The following is a 19,582-nucleotide window of genomic DNA, read 5'->3' as shown; positions in this document are numbered from 1 at the left end:
AACATTTGGGCTTTAGTCCAGTGATATTTGACTCCTTGTTTACTTCTATACTGCATATCCAATCCAACAAGAAATCCTGTTGGCTCTGCCTTTAAGTCATATCCTGTATCCCACCACTTCTCACCACCCTACTTTCAGTCACCTTCATTTCTTTCCTGGATAGCTGCAATCACTTCCTAATTGGTCTCTCCGCTTCTGCCTCTGGCCCCCTACAGCCTATTATCAACCAGAATGATCTTTAAAATCTAAGTCAGATCATGTCACTTCCCTACTCAAAATCCGACAGTGAACATCTTCTTTTGTTCAGAGTAAAAGCCAAGGCCCTAAAGGGTCAGGCTCCCTATTTGGTCTCATCTGCTCCTTTAACCATCTCACCCTACTCCAGCATACTGGCTGTTCCCTCTGCCTGGAGCACTCTTCCTCAGACAGCCACACAGCTAACTCCATCACCACCTTTAGGGCTTTGCTCAAATGTCACCTTCCCAATGAAGTCTACTGTGGGCATCCTATTTAAAATTGAATACCCACTCCCATTCCTGCCTGCATTTCCAATCCTCCTTGCTTGCTTTACTTTTTCTCTATTTTCATAACACTTATACCTTCTAGCAAACTATGTAATTTGCTTATTAATTTTATTGTTGATTACCTGTGTTCCTCCACTCTCTAATATAAATGTTCCAAGAGCAAGGATCTCTGTTTTTATTTGGAGAATATATCCTGAGCCCCTGGAACAGGGCCTGGCACATAGTAGGCCCTTAATAAATATTTGTTGAATGAGTAGTGAATGAATGAATTTTTTTGTCTTAATGCGGATTGGATAAAATTGCTGGTGACTAAAAAGCTGTTCCTTTAGTCCAGTGGTTCTCAAAATGCAGTTCTCCAGATTAGTAATTTTAACATGTCCTGGGAACTTTTTAGAAATGGAAATTCTTAGGCCTCACCCCAGACCTACTGAATCAGAAACTCTGGGAGGGGGGGTGCCCAGCAGTCTGTGTTTTAACAAGTCTTCCAGTGATTCTGACTCACCTAAAGTTTGAGAACTACTGCTCTAGTCTAACATCTACAAGTAGGAGAAGGCAAAAAATCATGTAGAATATGGAGGACATTTTCATTGCTTAATTTAGTTCTATTTTTTTAATGGTACAGTTTTATAATACCTAATAATGTGGGTCCTTTTATTGATCTTTTATGCTCCATGAAATATATGATATATAGATATACTTTTTGGTGGCAGTCTTTCTTTCTTTCTTTTTCATTTTTCCGGACACAAGCTTGCTTAGATATACCATCTACTAACATTTATGTAACACTTTAAATTTGACAAGACACTTTCATTACTTGCTTTTCTCTTCACAACCCTATGTGCCAGGGTTATTTTTCTTTGAAAGAGAAGCAAAAGGAATCTCAGGGGGTAAGTGACCTACTCAAGATTGTGTACTAGCATCTGGCAGAGCCATGATTTAAAAGCAGATTCTGATATCACATTCCGTGTTCTTTCCCTGGATCATAATACAACCTAACAGCATTGCCTTTTATTAAAATCACTGGTAGTTTTGTAAAGATGTATAAATAAATAAGCAATAATTAATAATAATAGTAAACAGTGACCTGAGGTATCCTCTTCAAGTGATTCCTTCTAGCGAAGTAATCAAAATGGGTTTAAAATTCATATAAGGACATATTCATAGTATTCATTCTTTCAGCATATATTTGTTGCATCCCTCATTGTGTGCCAACTACTAGTTTAGGCACTGAGGATACAGTAGTAACCAAAAGAGAGCTGCTCTGTGGAGTTTATATGGTAGTTGGAGGAGATAGATAATAATCAAATACATAAATCTGTATTATTATTACGTTATTATAATTCTTTTAACTGGAACAAAGGAATAGTTAGATAAATTATGGCATATCCATATAGTAGAATACTGCTCTCATATAAAGTATGCTGGAAAGGATACAAAGCTAATGTGCATATTGTGTAGTTCCAATTTTGCTCCCCCCTCAAATTTGTATAATTTTTAAAAGTTTTAACAAGTGTGATTCAACCTTGATGTACAGTCTTAAAATTATGGTCATACTCATTAAAATTGTTTTGCTAATTTCCAGTGGAATTTCTAAAATTTCTTTAAAAATATAGCATTATTTTTCATATCTGTATCCAACATCAAATATATTGTGTCATTAAGTTTGAATTAAGGTGTAGCTCTTGGGTTAAAGACTTTTTTTGCATTTTACATATTTTTATTTTGAGAATCCAATCCATGAGTATTTACAAAACTAGTTACTTTTCTCTGTGTAATAAGTGATCATAAACTCAAGTATTTTCTTATTTCCTCTTTAGGGGTTAGAATTGCAAGAGACATCCTGTCATACTGCTGAAGCTCGAAGAGTTGACGAAGTTTTTGAAGGTGCCTTTGAACAAGAAGAATATGCAAGAGTATGTTCCATTAATGAACACTTTGGAAATGTCTTGACACCCTGTACTGTTTTGCCTGTGAAACTCTATTCTGATGCCAGGAATGTCCTGTCTGGCATAATTGATTCCCATGACAACTTAAAAGAATTTAAAGGTGACCTTGTTAAAGTACTTGTGTGGATACTTCTTCAGTACTGTTCCAGAAGGTCCAACATGCAGGAAAATGTTCACAAAACTGAAAATAAAGGGAAAGCATCTCTAATAATCCTTCCTCCTTTGAATACTTCACCACAAACCGAATCCCCAGAAGACACAGATAGTTTAAATTCAGAAAATTTGGATGACTGGTCTGATGATGTTTTTGGTGAAGAGCCAACTATCAAAAAAGGAAAAGAAGAAAAAGATCAGTTGAAAGTTTTGCCAGGTATAAATTTGCCTATTCCAGGATCAGTGGAATCACAGAGGGTTGGTAAACATTCTACAGGCACAGTTACTGAAAATAGTCTTTACCAAGCAGTTGCATTGGGATACCCTGCTACTGACAAAGGGAAACAAGAAGCCGTGGCATACATCCCTCTCATGGAGTTCAGTTGTTCTCATTCTCACTTGTTAAGCTTACCTGAAGAGTGGATATCTAATTGTTTGCCTAATTCCAAAGTGAAGGAGATGAGCTCATTATTTCCAGAAGACTGGTACCACTTTGTTTTAAGGCAGTTGGAATGTTTTCATTCAGAAGAAAATGCCTCAAATGTAGTGGAAGAAATTGCAAAGGACAAAGTTTTAAAAGACTTTTATGTTCATGCAGTAATGACTTGTTATTTTAGTTTGTTTGGAGTAGACAATATGATTCCTAGTCCTGGTCATATATTGAGAGTCTACAGTGGTGTTTTCCCTTGGTCTCTTGCCTTGGATTGGCTCACAGAAAAGCCAGAACTGTTCCAACTAGCCCTAAAAGCTTTCAGGTAATTCATTTTGATTATATATAAGTTGTAACATTGGCCAAAAAATGTTGATTTTTTTATAACGTAGAAGGAGATGCTCTTTCATTTCTAATTTTAAAAAATAATCACTTTCCAAAAAATGAAAAATGCTTGGTATGTACTCTGATTATATCCGGAGCACACTTAAATTTGTACTTTCTTTTTATGTGGAGAACCTGTTTTTTGTATGGCTTACTGGATTGTTTTGCTTTAACTCTTATCATTTCTCCCAGATCTTTTTTTCTGAAATATATATGATTTCAGTTCAGTGTCTTTAAAAATCTATTTCATCTATAAAGTTGATTTTAAAAATTCTAAAATTCTTTGTTTCTCCATTTTTTAGGTATACTCTGAAACTAATGATTGATAAAGCGAGTTTAGGTCCAATAGAAGACTTTAAAGAGCTGACTAACTGCCTTGAAGAATATGAAAGTGACTGGTACATTGGTTTGGTATCTGATGAAAAGTGGAAGGAAGCAATTTTACAAGAAAAACCATACTTGTTTTCTCTGGGGTATGATCCTAATATGGTAAGGTTAAAAATGTGTTCTTAAACATTTTCGTATATTAACCTTAAAGAATAGAAATCAGTTATAAAGTATTTAACCTAAGTGATAGAGATAAATATATTAATTATAGTATTAAGGTATTTGTAATCATGACTTTATGGCCAACATAATCCAGTCCTAGAATGACTGATTATTTACTTTGGCAAAGCTAATAGGAGCCAATAAAGAATGTTGTGTAGCTATTATGCAGTAACTGAGCTATAAGATAGTCAAGTAAATGTAATTTGCTATAGCATATTTGACTAAATGGGTTGTATTTGTACGGCAAATTCAAGTGTATGAATTATTACTTTGGATTTGAATCCTAGAAGAAAAATTTGTAATTTGTAAGCAAGTCTGACTTGTGAAAATTCAGAGACTCTAAATAAGGAATGCCTTTTTTAAGATTTAGTACTTGTTCTCATTGCATTTAAAATGTCATTGAGTGTGCACAATATGAAAGAGTCAGTGTTATGAGCTTATTGTGGGTTCCACATGTGGTGTTACTGCACATGTGCTTCCCAATGAAAATGATGAAAGTTATTTTTTAAAAACAACCATTTAAAGTCTTAGAAATGGTCCTAAGGGCATATAGCAAATAAACATTTATTAAAGAAAATCTTCTGAAACCTAAGAACAGTTAGAGACTACATCATTTGAACCAAGACCCATTGCCTCCCAGCTCAGCAAGACAGAAACTCCACTCAGACTGGTATGGCCAAGAACACAGGGCTCCCTCTCCCCTCAGCTCCCAGTTGGAGGACTGTTTTCCCAGAAGAGGAAGGACTTCAGCATTTCTCATCTTCCTCCCACCTGCCTATTGTGAGGCTTGGTTCTGGGCATGTGTAATCAAGAGGTTGGAACTCCCTCTGGCCACCCCTAACTTGTTGGATGGAGGCTTTACCTGGGCCTGGTGTCACTGACAATAGCGGGGCCTGATTCCTCTTGTCTATGGATGTTCCACAGTGGGAGTGGCAAGCCAAGAAGACCTGAGTTTACTGCTCCCCCTCTACCAAACACATGTCCTGAAGCATAGGTGTTACTCAGAAGTGCGTCATTATCTTACATCCCAGTTCCAGCGCTCTGGCTCAGAGATTCTGCCCACTGGGAGAAGCAGACCATTAAAAAAAAAAAAAGCTCTAGATCTCTTACCAAAGGAAGTGACTTCATTTGCACATAGTTTGGACACACTGAAGCTTAAGATGTTCCTCAAAAAACAGTGGAGGTGGTGGTGAAAGTTACTAGAGGCAATTGGTAAAATTTAGAGGTCTCAGCTGAACTGCAGGCCAGGTAGATTAACAGAAAGAACCAGGGAAAGAAACAGCGGAGAAGAGCCCTCCTGGGGTCAAAACGAATCTCAAACACTGACCTCCAAAACTGTTCTTTCAAAGGAGCCCAAATTTAATTGGATCACTCTGGAGCAATTTAGGTCCCAGGTCATTGTTGAAAATGTAGAGCAACCAGCTGGGTGTGAGCATTTAACAAAGAAAACCTTGCCAAAACCACTGCCATCCCATCATAACTGTGGGCACTCACAAGGCTGCACTCCCTGAGGAGCAATATCAAAGACTTCACAATTGAACGGGAGGTAGGATTAACTTCACTAAAGTCATCCAGCCATTCACTAAGCAAATATGCAAATAATAATAACAAGCCCTGGGGTGTGGGGTAGAGAGGATCAGTACCCAGAATTGCTGCAGTGTTACCTAAAATGTCCAGTTTTCAACAAAAATTAGGCAATATGAAAAAAAACAAAAATAACAAGAAAGTCTGACCCATGTGTAGGGTGGTGGGAAGGGGGACATGACAGAAATGGTCTGTGAGATCAACGACATGTCAGGTTTAACAAAGATATCAAAGTAACCATTTTATATATATGTTCAAAGGACTGAAGGAAATTATGATTAAAGAACTAAACAAAGTGGGAAACGAAGTGCTTATAGAGGGAACCTACCTCAACATAATAAGGGCCATATATGAGAAGCCCACAGCTAACAACATACTCAGTGGTGAAGAACTGAAGGTATTTCCTCTAAGATCAGGAAAATGACAAGGTTGCCCACTCTCACCACTTGTATTCAACATAGTATTGGAAGTCCTAGCCAGAGCACTTTAGTTAAGAAAAAGAAATAAAAGGCATCCAAATTGGAGAGGAAGAAGTAAAACTGGTACTATTTGCAGATGATGTGATATTGTATACAGAAAACCCTATACTCTATAACAAACTATCAGAAAGAGAAATTAAGACAACAGTCCATTTACAATTGCATTAAAAGAATAAATACCTAGGAATAAATTTTTTTTGTAATTGGAAGCTTGTACCTCTTAATCTCCTGCACCTACTTCTTTCCTCTCTCCATCCCCTTCCCCTTCTCCCTCCCCTCCGGCAACCACTTGTTTGTTTCCTATGTCTGTTTCTGTTTGTTTTTTTTTTAATGTTTGTTCATTTGTTTTGTTTTTTTAGATTCCAAATATAAACAAAATCATATTTGTCTTTTTCTGTCTGACTTATTGCATTTAGCATAATAGCCTCTAGGTCCATCCATGTTGTCACAAATGGCAAGATTTCATTCTTTTTTATGGCTGATTAATATTCCATTGTATATATGCCACATCTTCTTCATTCATCTATTGATGGGCACTTAAGTTGCTTCCATATCTTGGCTATTATAAATAATGATGCAATGAACATAGGGGTGCACATATTTCTTTTCTTTTTTTAAAAATTTATTTATTTTTTATTTTTGGCTGCATTGGTTCTTTGTTGCTGTGCATAGGCTTTCTCTAGTTGCAGGGGGCGAGGGATACTCTTTGTTGTGGTGCGCGGGCTTCTCATTGAGGGGGTTTCTCTTTGTTGCGGAGTATGGGCTCTAGGCACGCAGGCTTCAGTAGTTGTGGCACTCGGGCTCAGTAGTTGTGGCTCACGGGCTCTAGAGCACAGGCTCAGTAGTTGTGGCATACGGGCTTAGTTGCTCCGTGGCATGTGGGATCTTCCCCAGACCAGGGCTCAAACCAGTGTCCGCTGCATTGGCAGGTGGACTCTTAACCACTGCGCCACCAAGGAAGTCCTATACTTATTTTAATTAGATAAATACCAAGGAGCAGAGTTGCTGGATCATATGGTAGGTCTATTTTTTTTTAATATCTTTATTGAGGTATAATTGCTTTACAATGGTGTGTTAGTTTCTGCTTTATAACAAAGTGAATCAGTTATACATATACATATGTTCCCATATGTCTTCCCTCTTGCGTCTCCCTCCCTCCCACCCTCCCTATCCCACCCCTCCAGGCTGTCACAAAGCACCAAGCCAATATCCCTGTGCCATGCGGCTGCTTCCCACTAGCTATCTACCTTACTACGTTTGTTAGTGTGGTAGGTCTATTTTTAATTTTTTGAGGACTCACAAGGCTGCACTCCCTGAGGAGTGGCTGATTTTCATGGTGGCTGCACCAATTTACATTCCCACCAACAGTGCATGAGGGTTCTTTTTTCTCCACATCCTCACCAACACTTGTTATTTGTTGTTTTTTTGATAATAGCCATTCTGACAGGTGTGAGGTGATATCTCATTGTGGTTTTGATTTGCCTTGCCCTGATGATCAGTGATGTTGATCATCTTTTCATGTGCCTTTAGGCCATCTATATGTCTTCTTTGGAAAAATGTCTATTCAAGTCTTCTGCCCATTTTTAAATTGGGTTGTTTCTTTTTTTGATATTGAGTTGTATGAGTTCTTTGTATATTTTGGACATTCATGCTTTATCAGGTATATTATTTGCAAATATCTTCTGCAATTCAGTAAGTGGTCTTTTCGTTTAGTTTATAGTTTCCTTCACTGTGCAAAAGCTTTTTAGTTTGATGTAGTCCCATTTGTTTATTTTTGCTTTTGTTTCCTTTGCCTGAGGAGACATATCAAAAATATGTATTGCAAGTCTCATGTAAAATAACTTACTGCCTGTGTTTTCTTCTAGAGGTTTTATAGTTTCAGGTCTTACATTTAAGTCTTTAATCCATTTTGAATTTGTGTATGATATGCGAGAATACTCCAGTTTCATTCATTTGTATGTAGCTGTCCAGTTTTCCCAACACTGTTTATTGAAGAGGCTGTCTTTTTCCCACTGTATGTTTTTGTCCCCTTTGTCATAGATTAATCACCCACATATGTGTGGGTTCATTTCTGGGCTCTCTGTTCTGTTCCATTGGTCTATGTACTGTTTTTTTGCCAGTACCATACTTTTGATTACTGTAGCTTTGTAATATATTTTGAATTCAGAGAGTGTGATACCTGCAGCTTTGTTTCCTCTCAAGATTGTTTTGACTATTTGGGGTCTTTTGTGTTTCTATACGAATTTTAGATTATTTGTTCTAGTTATGTGGAGAATGCCATTGGTATTTTTATAGGGATTGCACTGAATCTGTAGATTACCTTGGGCAGTATGGTCATTTTAGCAATATTAATTATTCCAATCCATGAACACAGTATCTCTTTCCGTCTGTTTGTGTCATCTTCTATTTCTTTCCTCAGTATCTTATAGTTTAATGAGTACAGGTCTTTTACCTCCTTAGTTAGATTTATTCCTAGGTATTTTATTCTTTTTGATGCAATTGTGAATGGGGTTGTTTTCCCAAAAGAAAGCTGGGTTAGCAATGCTTATATCAGACAAAAGAGACTTTAAAACAAGGACTGTAACAAGAGACAAAGAAGGACATTACATAACGATCAAGGGATCAATCCAACAAAACGATATAACAATTGTAAATATTATGCGCCCAACATAGAAGCACGTAAATACTTAAAGCAAATATTAACAGACATAAAGGGAGAAGTTAACAGTATCACAATAACAGTAGGGGACTTTAATTACCCCACTTGCATCAATGGACAGATTCTCCAGACAGAAAATCAATAGGGAAACACTGGTGTTAAATGACACATTAAACCAGGTTGACTTCATAGGTGTATACAGAACATTCCATCTGAAAGCAGCAGAATACACATTCTTTTCAAGTGCACATGGAACGTTTTCCAGGATAGATCACATGCTAGACCACAAAACAAATCACAGTAAATTTAAGAAAACTGAAATCATATCAGGCATCTTTTACAACCACAACAATATGAGACTAGAAATCAATACAAGAAAAAACCTGCAAAAAACCACAAACACCTGGAGGCTAAATAATATACTGCTTAGAAACTAATGGATCACTGAATAAATCAAATAATAAATTTAAAAAATACCTAGAGACAGATGAAAATGAAAATACAATGATCCAAAATCTGCAGCAAAAGCAGTTCTAAGAAGGAAGTTTATAGTAATACAAGCCTACCGCAGGAAACAAGAAAAATCTCAAATAACTTAACCTTACACCTAAAGGAACTAGGAAAAGAAAAGCAAACAAAACCCAAAGTTAGAAGAAACAGAGAGAGAGAGAGAGAAAGAGCAGGGCAGAAATAAATAGAGACTAAAATAATGGAAAAGATCAATGAAATTAAGAGCTGGTTTTTTGAAAAAATAAGTAAAATCCATATACCTTTTGCCAGACTCATCAAGAAAAAAAGGGAGAGGGCCCAAATCAGTAAAATCAGAAATGAAAAAGGAGAAGTTACAACTGACACTACAGAAACAAAAAGGATCATAAGATAGTGCTGTGAGCAACTATACACCAGTAAAATGGACAACCTAGAAGAAATGGACAAATTCTAAGAAAGGTGCAGTCTCCCACAACTGAACCAGGAAGAAATAGAAAATATGAACTGACCAATTACCAGTACTGAAATTTAATCAGTAATTTTAAAACTCCCAACAAATAGAAGTCCAGGACCATAGCTTCATAGGTGAATTCTACACCTATTCTTCTGAAACTATTCTAAAAACAAAGATATCACAAAAAAAGAAAACTACAGGCAGTATCACTGATGAATATAAATGCAAAAATGCTCAACAAAATACTAGCAAACTGAACCCAACAGTACATTAAAAGGATCATACACTGGGATCAAGTGGGATTTTTTCCCAGGGATGCAAGGATTTTTCAATATCCGCAAATCAATCAATGCGATACATCACATTAACAAATTAAGTAAAAAAACATATCATCTCAATAGATACAGAAAAAGATTTTGACAAAATTCAACATCCATTTATGATAAAAAAATATATATATTCTCCAGAAAGTAGGGGCATAGAGGGAACATACCTCAACATAATAAAGGCCATATATGACAAACCCACAGCTAACATCATACTTAGTGGTGAAAAGCTGAAAGCATTTTCTCTAAGATCAGGAACAAGACAAGGACTTGCAGGCAAGACAATGCCCACTCTTTCCACTTTCATTCAACATAGTTTGGAAGTCCTAGCCACAGCAATCAGAGAAGAAAAAGAAAGAAAAAGAATCCACATTGGAAAGGAAGAAGTAAATCTATCACTGTTGGCTGATAACATGATACTTTACATAGAAAACCCTAAAGATGCCACCAGAAAACTACTAGAGCTCATTAGTGAATTTGGTAAAGTTGCAGGATATAAACTTAATATACAGAAATCTGTTGCATTTCTATACACAAAAAAACGAAATATCAGAAAGAAAAATTTAGGGAACAATCCCATTTACCATTGCATCAAAAAGAACAAAAACCTAGGAATAAAGCTACCTAAGGAGGCAAAAGACCTGTACTCTGAAAACTGTAAGATGCTGATGAAAGAAATTGAAGACAACACAGATGGAAAGATATACCATGTTCTTGGATTGGAAGAATCGGTATTGTTAAAATAACTGTATTAACCAAGGCAATCTACAGATTCAGTGTAATCCCTATCAAATTAACAATGGCATTTTTCACAGACCTAGAAGAAATAATTTTAAAACTTGTATGGAGAAACACAGAAGACCCTGAATAGCCAAAACAATCTTGAGAAAGAAGAACGAGCTGGAGGAATTATGCTTCCTGACTTCAGACTATACTATAAAGCTTCAGTAATCAAAATAGTATGATACTGGCACAAAAACAGACACATAGATCAATGGAACAGGATAGAAAGCTCAGAAATAAGTCCATACACTTATGGTCAATTAATCTTCGACAAAGGAGGCAAGAATATACAATGGAGAAAAGATATTCTTTTCAATAAGTGGTGCTGGGAAAGCTGGACAACTGCATATAAAAGAATGAAATTAGAAATTCTCTAACACTGTATACAAAAATAAACTCAAAATGGATTAAAGACCTAAATTTAAGACCAGATACTATAAAACTCCTAGAGGAAAACATAGGCAGAACACTTTGAGATAAATCGTAGCAAATTTTTTGGATCTGCCTCCTAAAACAATGGAAATGAAAGGAAAATAAACAAATGGGACCTAATTAAACTTAAACGCTTTTTCACGCAAAGAAAACCATAAACAAAACTAAAAGGCAACCTATGGTTTGGGAGAAAATGTTTGCAAAACAATGAGACCGACAAGGGATTAATTTCCAAAATATGCAAACTCACACAGCTCAATATTAAAAAACCAAACAACCCAATCAAAAAATGGGCAGAAGACCTAAATAGACATTTCTCCAAAGAAGACATACAGATGGCCAACTGGCACATGAAAAGATGCTCAACACTGCTAATTTTTAGAAAAATGCAAATCAAAACTACAGTGAGCTATCACCTCACACCAGTCAAAATGGTCATCATCAAAAAGTCTACAAACAATAAATGCTGGAGAGGTTGTGGAGAAAATGGAACCCTCTTACACTGTTGGTGGGAATGTAAACTGGTGCAGCTACTATGGAGAACAATATAGAAATTCCTTAATAAACTAAAACTAGAGTTACCATATGATCCAGCAATCCCACTCCTGGGCATATATCTGGAAAATACAAAAACTCTAATTCAAAAAGGTGCATGCACCCCACTGTTCATAACAGCACTATTATAATAGCCAAGACATGGAAGCAACCTAAATGTCCATCGACAGATGAATGGATAAAGAAGATGTAGTATATATTGGGTTGGCCAAAAAGTTTGTTCAGGTTTGTCTGTAAGATGTTATGGGAAAACCCAAACGAACTTTCTGGCCAACCCAATTTACACACACACACATATATATGCATACACACATACATAGATGTATACACACAGTGGAATATTACTTAACCATAAAAAGAATGAAATAACGCCATTTGCAGCAATATGTTTGGACCTAGAGATTATCGTACTAAATGAAGTAAGTCCGACAGAGAAGGACAAGTATCATATCACTTATATGTGGAATCTAAAATAATAATACAAATGAACTTACTTACAAAACAGAAATAGATGCACAGACATAGAAAACAAACTTATTTTTACCAAAGAGGAAAGGGGAGGAGGGATAAATTAGGAGTTTGGATTAACAGATACACACTACTATATGTAAAATAGATAAACAAAAAGGACCTACTATATCACACAGGGAACTATATTCAATATCTTGTAATAACCTATAATGGAAAAGAATCTGAAAAAGAATATATTATATATATGTATTTATGAATATAACTGAATCACTTTGCTGTACACCTGAAACTTACACAACATTGTAAATCAACTATACTTCAGTTTTTTAAAAAATCATATGATCATCTCAATAGATGCAGAAAAAGCTTTTGACAAAATTCAACAACCATTTATGATAAAACTCTTTAACAGAGTGGGTATAAAGGGAACATACCTCAACATAATAAAGGCCATATATAAGAAGCCTACAGCTAACATCATACTCAGGGGTGAAGAGCTGAAAGTATTTCCTCTAAGATAAGGAACATGACAAAGATTTCCACTCTCACCACTTTTATTCAACATAGTATTGAAAGTCCTAGCCACAGCAACCAGAGAAGAGAAAGAAAGGAATCGAAACTGGAAAGATAGAAGTAAAACTGTCACTGTTTGCAGATGATGTGATAGTATACATAGAAAATCCTAATGACACCACCAAAAACTACTAGAACTCATACATGAATTTGGTAAAGTTGCAGTATACAAACTTAATATACAGAAATATGTTGCATTTCTACACACTAATAATGAACTATCAGAAAGGCAAGTTAGGAAGACCTAGGAGTAAATTTTTAAAAGAATGTGAAAGACACTAAAAACTATAAGGCATCGATGAAAGAAATTGAAGACACAAATAAATGGAAAGATATTCCATGCTCATGGGTTGGAAGAATTAATATTGTTAAGATGTCCATACCACCCAAAGCAGTCTACAGATGCAGTGCAATCCCTGTCAAAATTCCAATGGCATTTTTCACAGAAATAGAATAAACAATCCTAAACTTTGTATGGATCCACAGAAGATCCCAAATAGCTAAAGCAATCTTGAGAAAGAGCAAAACTGGAGGCATCATGCTTCCTGATTTCAAACTATATTACAAAGCCATAGTAATCAAAACAGTATGGTATTGGCATAAAAACAGACACATAGGTCAATGGAACAGAATAGAGAGCCCAGAAATAAACGCACATATATATGGTCAATTAATTTATGACAAAAGAGCCAATACTATGCAATGGGGGAAAGACGGTCTCTTCAATAAATGATGTTATGAAAACTGGGCCACTGTCTTACCACTATACACAAACGTTAACTCAAAATGGATTAAAGACTTAAATGTAAGACCTGAAACCATAAAACTCCTAGAGGAAAACATAGGTGGTAGCTCCTTGACATCGGTCTTGGTAATGATTTTTTGGATTTGACAACAAAAGCAAAAATAAACAAGTGGGATTACTTCAAACTTAAAAGCTTCATTCAGGGACTTCCCTGGCAGTCCAGTGGTTAAGACTCTGCATTTCCACTGCAGGGGCACAGGTTTGATCCCTGGTTGGGGAACTAAGATCTTACATGCTGTGTGGCTCAGAAAAAAAAAAAAATTAAATTAAATTTAAAAATAAAAAGCTTCATTCAGCACAGCAAAGGAAATCATCAACAAAACGAAAAGACAATCTACAAAGTGGGAGAAATATTTGTAAAACATATATCTAATAATGGGTTATTATGTTTTAAAATATATAAAGAACTCATATAACTCAATAGCAAAAAAAAAAATCTGATTTTAAAATGGGCAGGGGATATGAGTAGACTGAATATGAATTTTTCCAAAGAAGATACACAGTTTGCCAACAGGGACATGAAAAGGTTCTCAACATCACTAATCATGAGGGAAATGCAAATCAAAACCACTATCACCTCATAACCTGTTAGAATGGCTCTTATCAAAAAGACAGGAAATAACAAGTGTTGGCTAAGATGTGGAGAAAGGGAATGTAAATTAATGCAGCCACTCTGGAAAACAATATGGATGTTCCTCAGAAAATTAAAAACAGAACTACCGTATGATCCAGCAATTTCAATTTTTAATGTTTATTCAAAGGAAATGAAAATACTAATTCAGAACCATACCTGTACCCCCATGCTCAATGCAGCATTATTTTTAATAGCGAAGTCATGGAAATAACCTGTATACCTACAGATGTATGGATAAAGAAAATACACACACACACACACACACACACACACACACACACAGGAATATTATTCATCCATAAAAAAGGAAATCTTGCCATTTGTGACAAAATGGATAAACCTTAAGGGTATTATGCTAAGTGAAATAAGACAAAGATAAATATCATTTGATCTCACTTATCTGTGGGATCTAAAAAATTAAAAAGAAAAAAACCAAACTCACAGACACAGAGAAAAGATTGGTGGTTGCCAGAGGGTGGGAGTGGGTGCAATTGGTAAAGGTACAAACTTCCAGTTACAAAATAAATAAGACCTGGGGATGCAATGCACAGTGTGGTTAATAATACTGATTGTATATTGTTATATTGCTAAGAGAGTAGATCATAAAAGTTCTCATCTCAAGAAGTGATGGATGTTAATTAGACTTATTGTGATTATTTCACAATATATCCAAATATTGAATCATGCTGTACACCTGAAACTAATATGTCAATTATATTTCAATTTAAAAAGGGAGGTAAAGGAAGGTATGATGACAATCTCACATCAAATAGAGAAAGAATATCAATAGAGATAGAAATTATAAAAAAGAACTAAATGAAAAATATACTAGAGGGCTAGACCATAAATAGCATAACTTAACCCAATTTAAAAATAACAAAGGATTGTATAGACATTTCTTCAAAGGAAATATACAAATGGAACAATAAGCACATGAGAAGATGCTCAATATCATTCATCATCAGCAAAATGCAAGTCAAAACCACAATGACATCACTCCTATATACCCAAGATAAATGAAAACATAAATCCACATGAAAATTCAAATATAGCAGCATTATTCATAATTGCTGAAAGATAGACACACCCAACTGTCCATCAACTGATGAATGAATAAACAAATAGTGGTATATTCATTCAATGGAATATTATTTGGCCATAAAAAGGAGTGAATTTACTTGATACATGCTACAACATGAATCAACCTTGAAAACATGCTGAATTAAAGCCAGTCACAAAAAAACACATGATTCCATTCATGTAAAATTTCCAAGACGAGGCAAATCAATACATTAGATTAGAAAATATATTAGTGGTTGCTAATGACTGGGGAAATTAAGGGATAGGAGGATAATAAATAAAGAGTACAAGGTTTCTTTTTGAGGTCATGAAAATATTCTGCAGTTGTGGAGATAGTTGTACGTATCTGAACATACTAAAAAGTCATTGAATTATATATTTCACATCAGTAAATTATATGGAATGTGAATTATATCTCAATAAAGCTGCTTTTGAAAAGAGCCTATTGGATGATTGTTCACTGACTAGTATTTATGATGTATGCATTGCTGAGGCCAGATGAGATGAGGGAATAGAGAGGAAAGTAAAGAGAAGTGAGTGCAGTGGCTATCAGGAAATTTTTTCTCTTGCACTTATTTGGAGAGCAATCAGATAGATGTGATTCTTGATTCTGAAGACAAGCAACTCGTGTACATTTTGATACACTACTTTCTGTTTAAGTTTGCCTAACTACAATGGAATTTTTCTCTAATTTTATAAATAAAGGCCTGAATATAATCTCTTTTCTTTTGCTTTCCCTCCCACCTCGTTTATTCTTTACAGGGAGTTTACACTGGGAGAGTACTTACCCTTCAAGAATTATTGATCCAAGTTGGGAAGTTAAATGCTGAAGCTGTTAGAGGTCAGTGGGCCAATCTTTCATGGGAATTGCTTTATGCCACCAATGATGATGAGGAACGTTATAGTATACAAGTTCATCCACTACTTTTAAGAAACCTTACAGTACAAGCGGCTGATCCTCCCCTGGGATATCCAATTTATTCTTCAAAACCTCTCCATATACATTTGTTTTAGAGCCCATTTTAACTTGTATTGTGAGCAAATGAGATGTCTAGAAAATTAACAATATGATTCCTCATAACTTCACTGTACTTCTCTCTCTCCTCCCACAAGTCAGATGCCTAAGAAAAGCTAAGCTCTATAAAGTTGATTCTCTTAGGTATCTTAATGGTTTAAAACAACAACTTTATGTCTAACATAAAAGTTAAAATTAGTTGGCCAATATTTGTGCCCTATTGAGTGTGGTAGGCTTTGGTAAATATAAAACATTTGTGTAAGATAATATAATGAATTTTTTAATGCTTTCTTAAATGTATAAGTGACTGGCCTTAGTCAACAACTATGTAATTTTTACATGCTTAAAAGATACACGGCAGTGTTTTTAAGTCAAGATAATGGATCCTACTGAAGGTTACATAATGTATATATATTTATTTGAAATATTAAATTTTATAGTATTTTCAAACTTTGTGCTATTTTATTTTAATATTTAACACGGTCTGTTTCCATATAATCTATTCATTTTCTTTTCATATACTTCAATTCAGAAACCTTAAAAATTTTCAATAAAATCTCTTCCAAAAAAATCTTTCTTTTTTTTTCCAAGTATCCTTTTGATATGTTTGAAAGGAAAAGGTCATCCCATTCATCATGTGAATACTCACAGGATCAGCAACATTAAGGTAATCTGATTATGACTGTTAGAGGCCATTCTGTAGATCTGGCTCCTCATGCATTTCTTTTCAACTGAATATACGGCTTCTGAAGAACAACTTATCTGGTAGGACTACCAGTTACTAGTGTCTTAAGGTGTTTGAACTAAAGGCAGAAAGAGATGGGAGAAAATTTTTCATAATGTGATCAGGCTTTTATTTTCACTCTTTTGCTGCTTAGAACTTTTTACAGGTACTTATAAGGAGGATGAACAATGAATCTGCATCATTTGGGACATGAATTTCCTCTACACCTTATTTATTTCCATCTATAGTACCCGTTATTTAATCTGTAGTAGCCTCCTGAGTAGGTAGTACAGTAATACATTCTCTTTAGTAATGATTGAAATTATTTGAAATGTACCAATTAGGTTTTTATTACTATTACTCCTTTATTAAGTGGAACAGTTCAATACAGCAGTGTTAAAGAATAGCTTTTTGGACTAATTTCAATTAATGAATTCACGAGATTCGTGTGTTAAGTCATTTTGGGGGAAGCAATATAGTATAGTTAATAAGATAGGGTTTGGTGTTACATCTGAGTTCAGATCTCAGGCTTATGATTTATGTAACAGATTTATTAGCTGGAAAATTACATATATATACCTTTTTGTCACCTAGGGAAATTTTCTCATATCATTAAAAACACTAGTTATCAGTTTTAATGACTGTATAACATTGATAGATATGACAAATTATTAGACTGTCCCCCAAATAATGGGCATCTTAAGTTGTTTAAAGATTTTCAGTATTATAATAGTGCCAAGCCATGCTTTCCCTTTACCATGAAGTTTTCTCAAACTACCGCCATGTCCCTCCATTTCTTTTCATGGCCAAGTTTCCTCATCTCATTCACTTGTCAAAACATTCCAGTCTGGATTCCATCTCTACTATCCCCCCAGATAAAGAAAGTTTTTATTAAAGTCATTGTTTACCTTCATACTGTCAAACCAACTACAGCTGGCCCTTGAACAACGTGGGTTTGAACTGTGCAGGTCCACTTGTACATGGATTTTTTTCAGTAGTAAATACTAAGATACAAAGTCGATTGAATCCACAGATAAGGAGGAACCACGGATACAGAGGGCCCACTCTAAATTATATGCAGATTAGAACCCCAGCACTATTCGAGGGTCAACTATAGTTACTTTTATATTCTCGTCTTATTTGTTCTCTAAGTAGCATTTGACACATTTGACAACTCCTTGAATTTTTTTCTTTTGGGCTTCCCTGACACTACATTATCTTCATTTTCTTCCTGTCTCCCTGACTGCTCCTTCTCAATCACCTTTGTTGCTTTTCCTTTTCCACCTGACATCTAAATTTTGGAATTTCTTAACAACTGGTTCAGGCCCCCTCTTCTTACTCTACATTTCACCACAGACAATTCTCATTCACTCCCAAGACCTAAAATATCATCAATAAGTTGATGATGTTCAAATACATGTACTCAACCTCTCTTCTTAGCACTGAACCTGCATATGTAACATTTATCTCCATCTCATATATTCAAAATATCTGACCTGATTGAACTTGCCCTAATACCAGCTTTTCTGACTTCTACCTTAGTACTGCCTAGGTAATTCACATGAGACATCTCACAGAGAATTAGGAAAGCTGGGCAAAATAATATTTTTAAGTCTGTTTAAAGGTATCAGAGAACCAAGAAGACAGTGAAGAATTATATCACCAACCAAGATCCAAGGCAAAATGAAACTTAAGAGACCTGAGCTCAGCATTTGAGCTGCTTTTCTTCTAGGAATATTTGCCAATTAAGGAAGAGGTGGCTGAGAAGATAACACTTTCGGCAGACTTGCTACTAAGTTAGAGGGTTAAAAAATGGAGTCCAGGGCTCTCCAAAGAAAGAGGGTGAACAAAAAAAATAGATACACTTTCAATCTTTTCAATCCCTAAAACTGGATTAAGGTGACCCTGGATTTGTAGTGTACCTAGCTAATACCCAGAGCAAATGTACATCTTCTCTGGACCTTTTAAGTTATTTTTATAATTTTTCATATTTATGTTGGACCATCTAAAATAAAGCACCTGAGGAGATAAGACAACATGAGCCAAATCCAAGAGAAACAACAGACAATAGGAACAAACCCACAGGGGTTTATAACTGGAGGCTTTTTCCTCTTAATCCCCTTCACCTATTTTGCCCCCTACCCCACAATAATCACCCGTGTTTTCTCTGTGGCTGTGTGTCTGTTTTTTGTTTTCTTTTTTTTTGCGGTACACGGGCCTCTCACTGTTGTGGCCTCTCCCGTTACGGAGCACAGGCTCCGGACGCGCAGGCTCAGTGGCCATGGCTCACAGGCCCAGCCGCTCCGTGGCATGTGGGATCTTCCCAGACCGGGGCACGAACCCATGTCCCCTGCATCGGCAGGTGGACTCTCAACCACTGCACCACCAGGGAAGCCCTTGTTTTCTTTTTTTTAAATTACACATATTAGTGAGATCATGTGGTATTTTTCTTTGACGTATTTCACTTAGCATAATACCCTCTAGATCCATCCATGTTGTATCAAGTGGCAAGATTTCTTTTTTTAATGGCTGA

At 35.6% G+C, this 19,582-nt stretch overlaps 1 protein-coding gene across 3 annotated transcripts in view; it reads left to right on the top strand.

Annotated features, from left to right (window-relative positions):
- PCNX4 (pecanex 4) overlaps positions 1–16,758 on the top strand; it is a 42,253-nt gene extending 25,495 nt beyond the window's left edge. For all 3 annotated transcript variants that reach the window (XM_082835744.1, XM_082835742.1, XM_082835743.1), the window contains 3 exons: positions 2,342–3,378; positions 3,740–3,926; positions 16,073–16,758. In XM_082835744.1, the coding sequence (XP_082691870.1) occupies positions 2,342–3,378; positions 3,740–3,926; positions 16,073–16,324 (1,476 nt within the window). In that variant the 3' untranslated portion in view covers positions 16,325–16,758. The remainder of the gene's footprint in view (positions 1–2,341; positions 3,379–3,739; positions 3,927–16,072) is intronic.
- The last annotated feature ends 2,824 nt before the right edge of the window (positions 16,759–19,582 follow it).

This window comes from Leucopleurus acutus, assembly GCF_964270905.1.
Source record: "Leucopleurus acutus genome assembly, chromosome: 1".
Classification (NCBI taxonomy): domain Eukaryota; kingdom Metazoa; phylum Chordata; class Mammalia; order Artiodactyla; family Delphinidae; genus Leucopleurus; species Leucopleurus acutus.
This window is presented reverse-complemented; position numbering and strand designations above follow the sequence as displayed.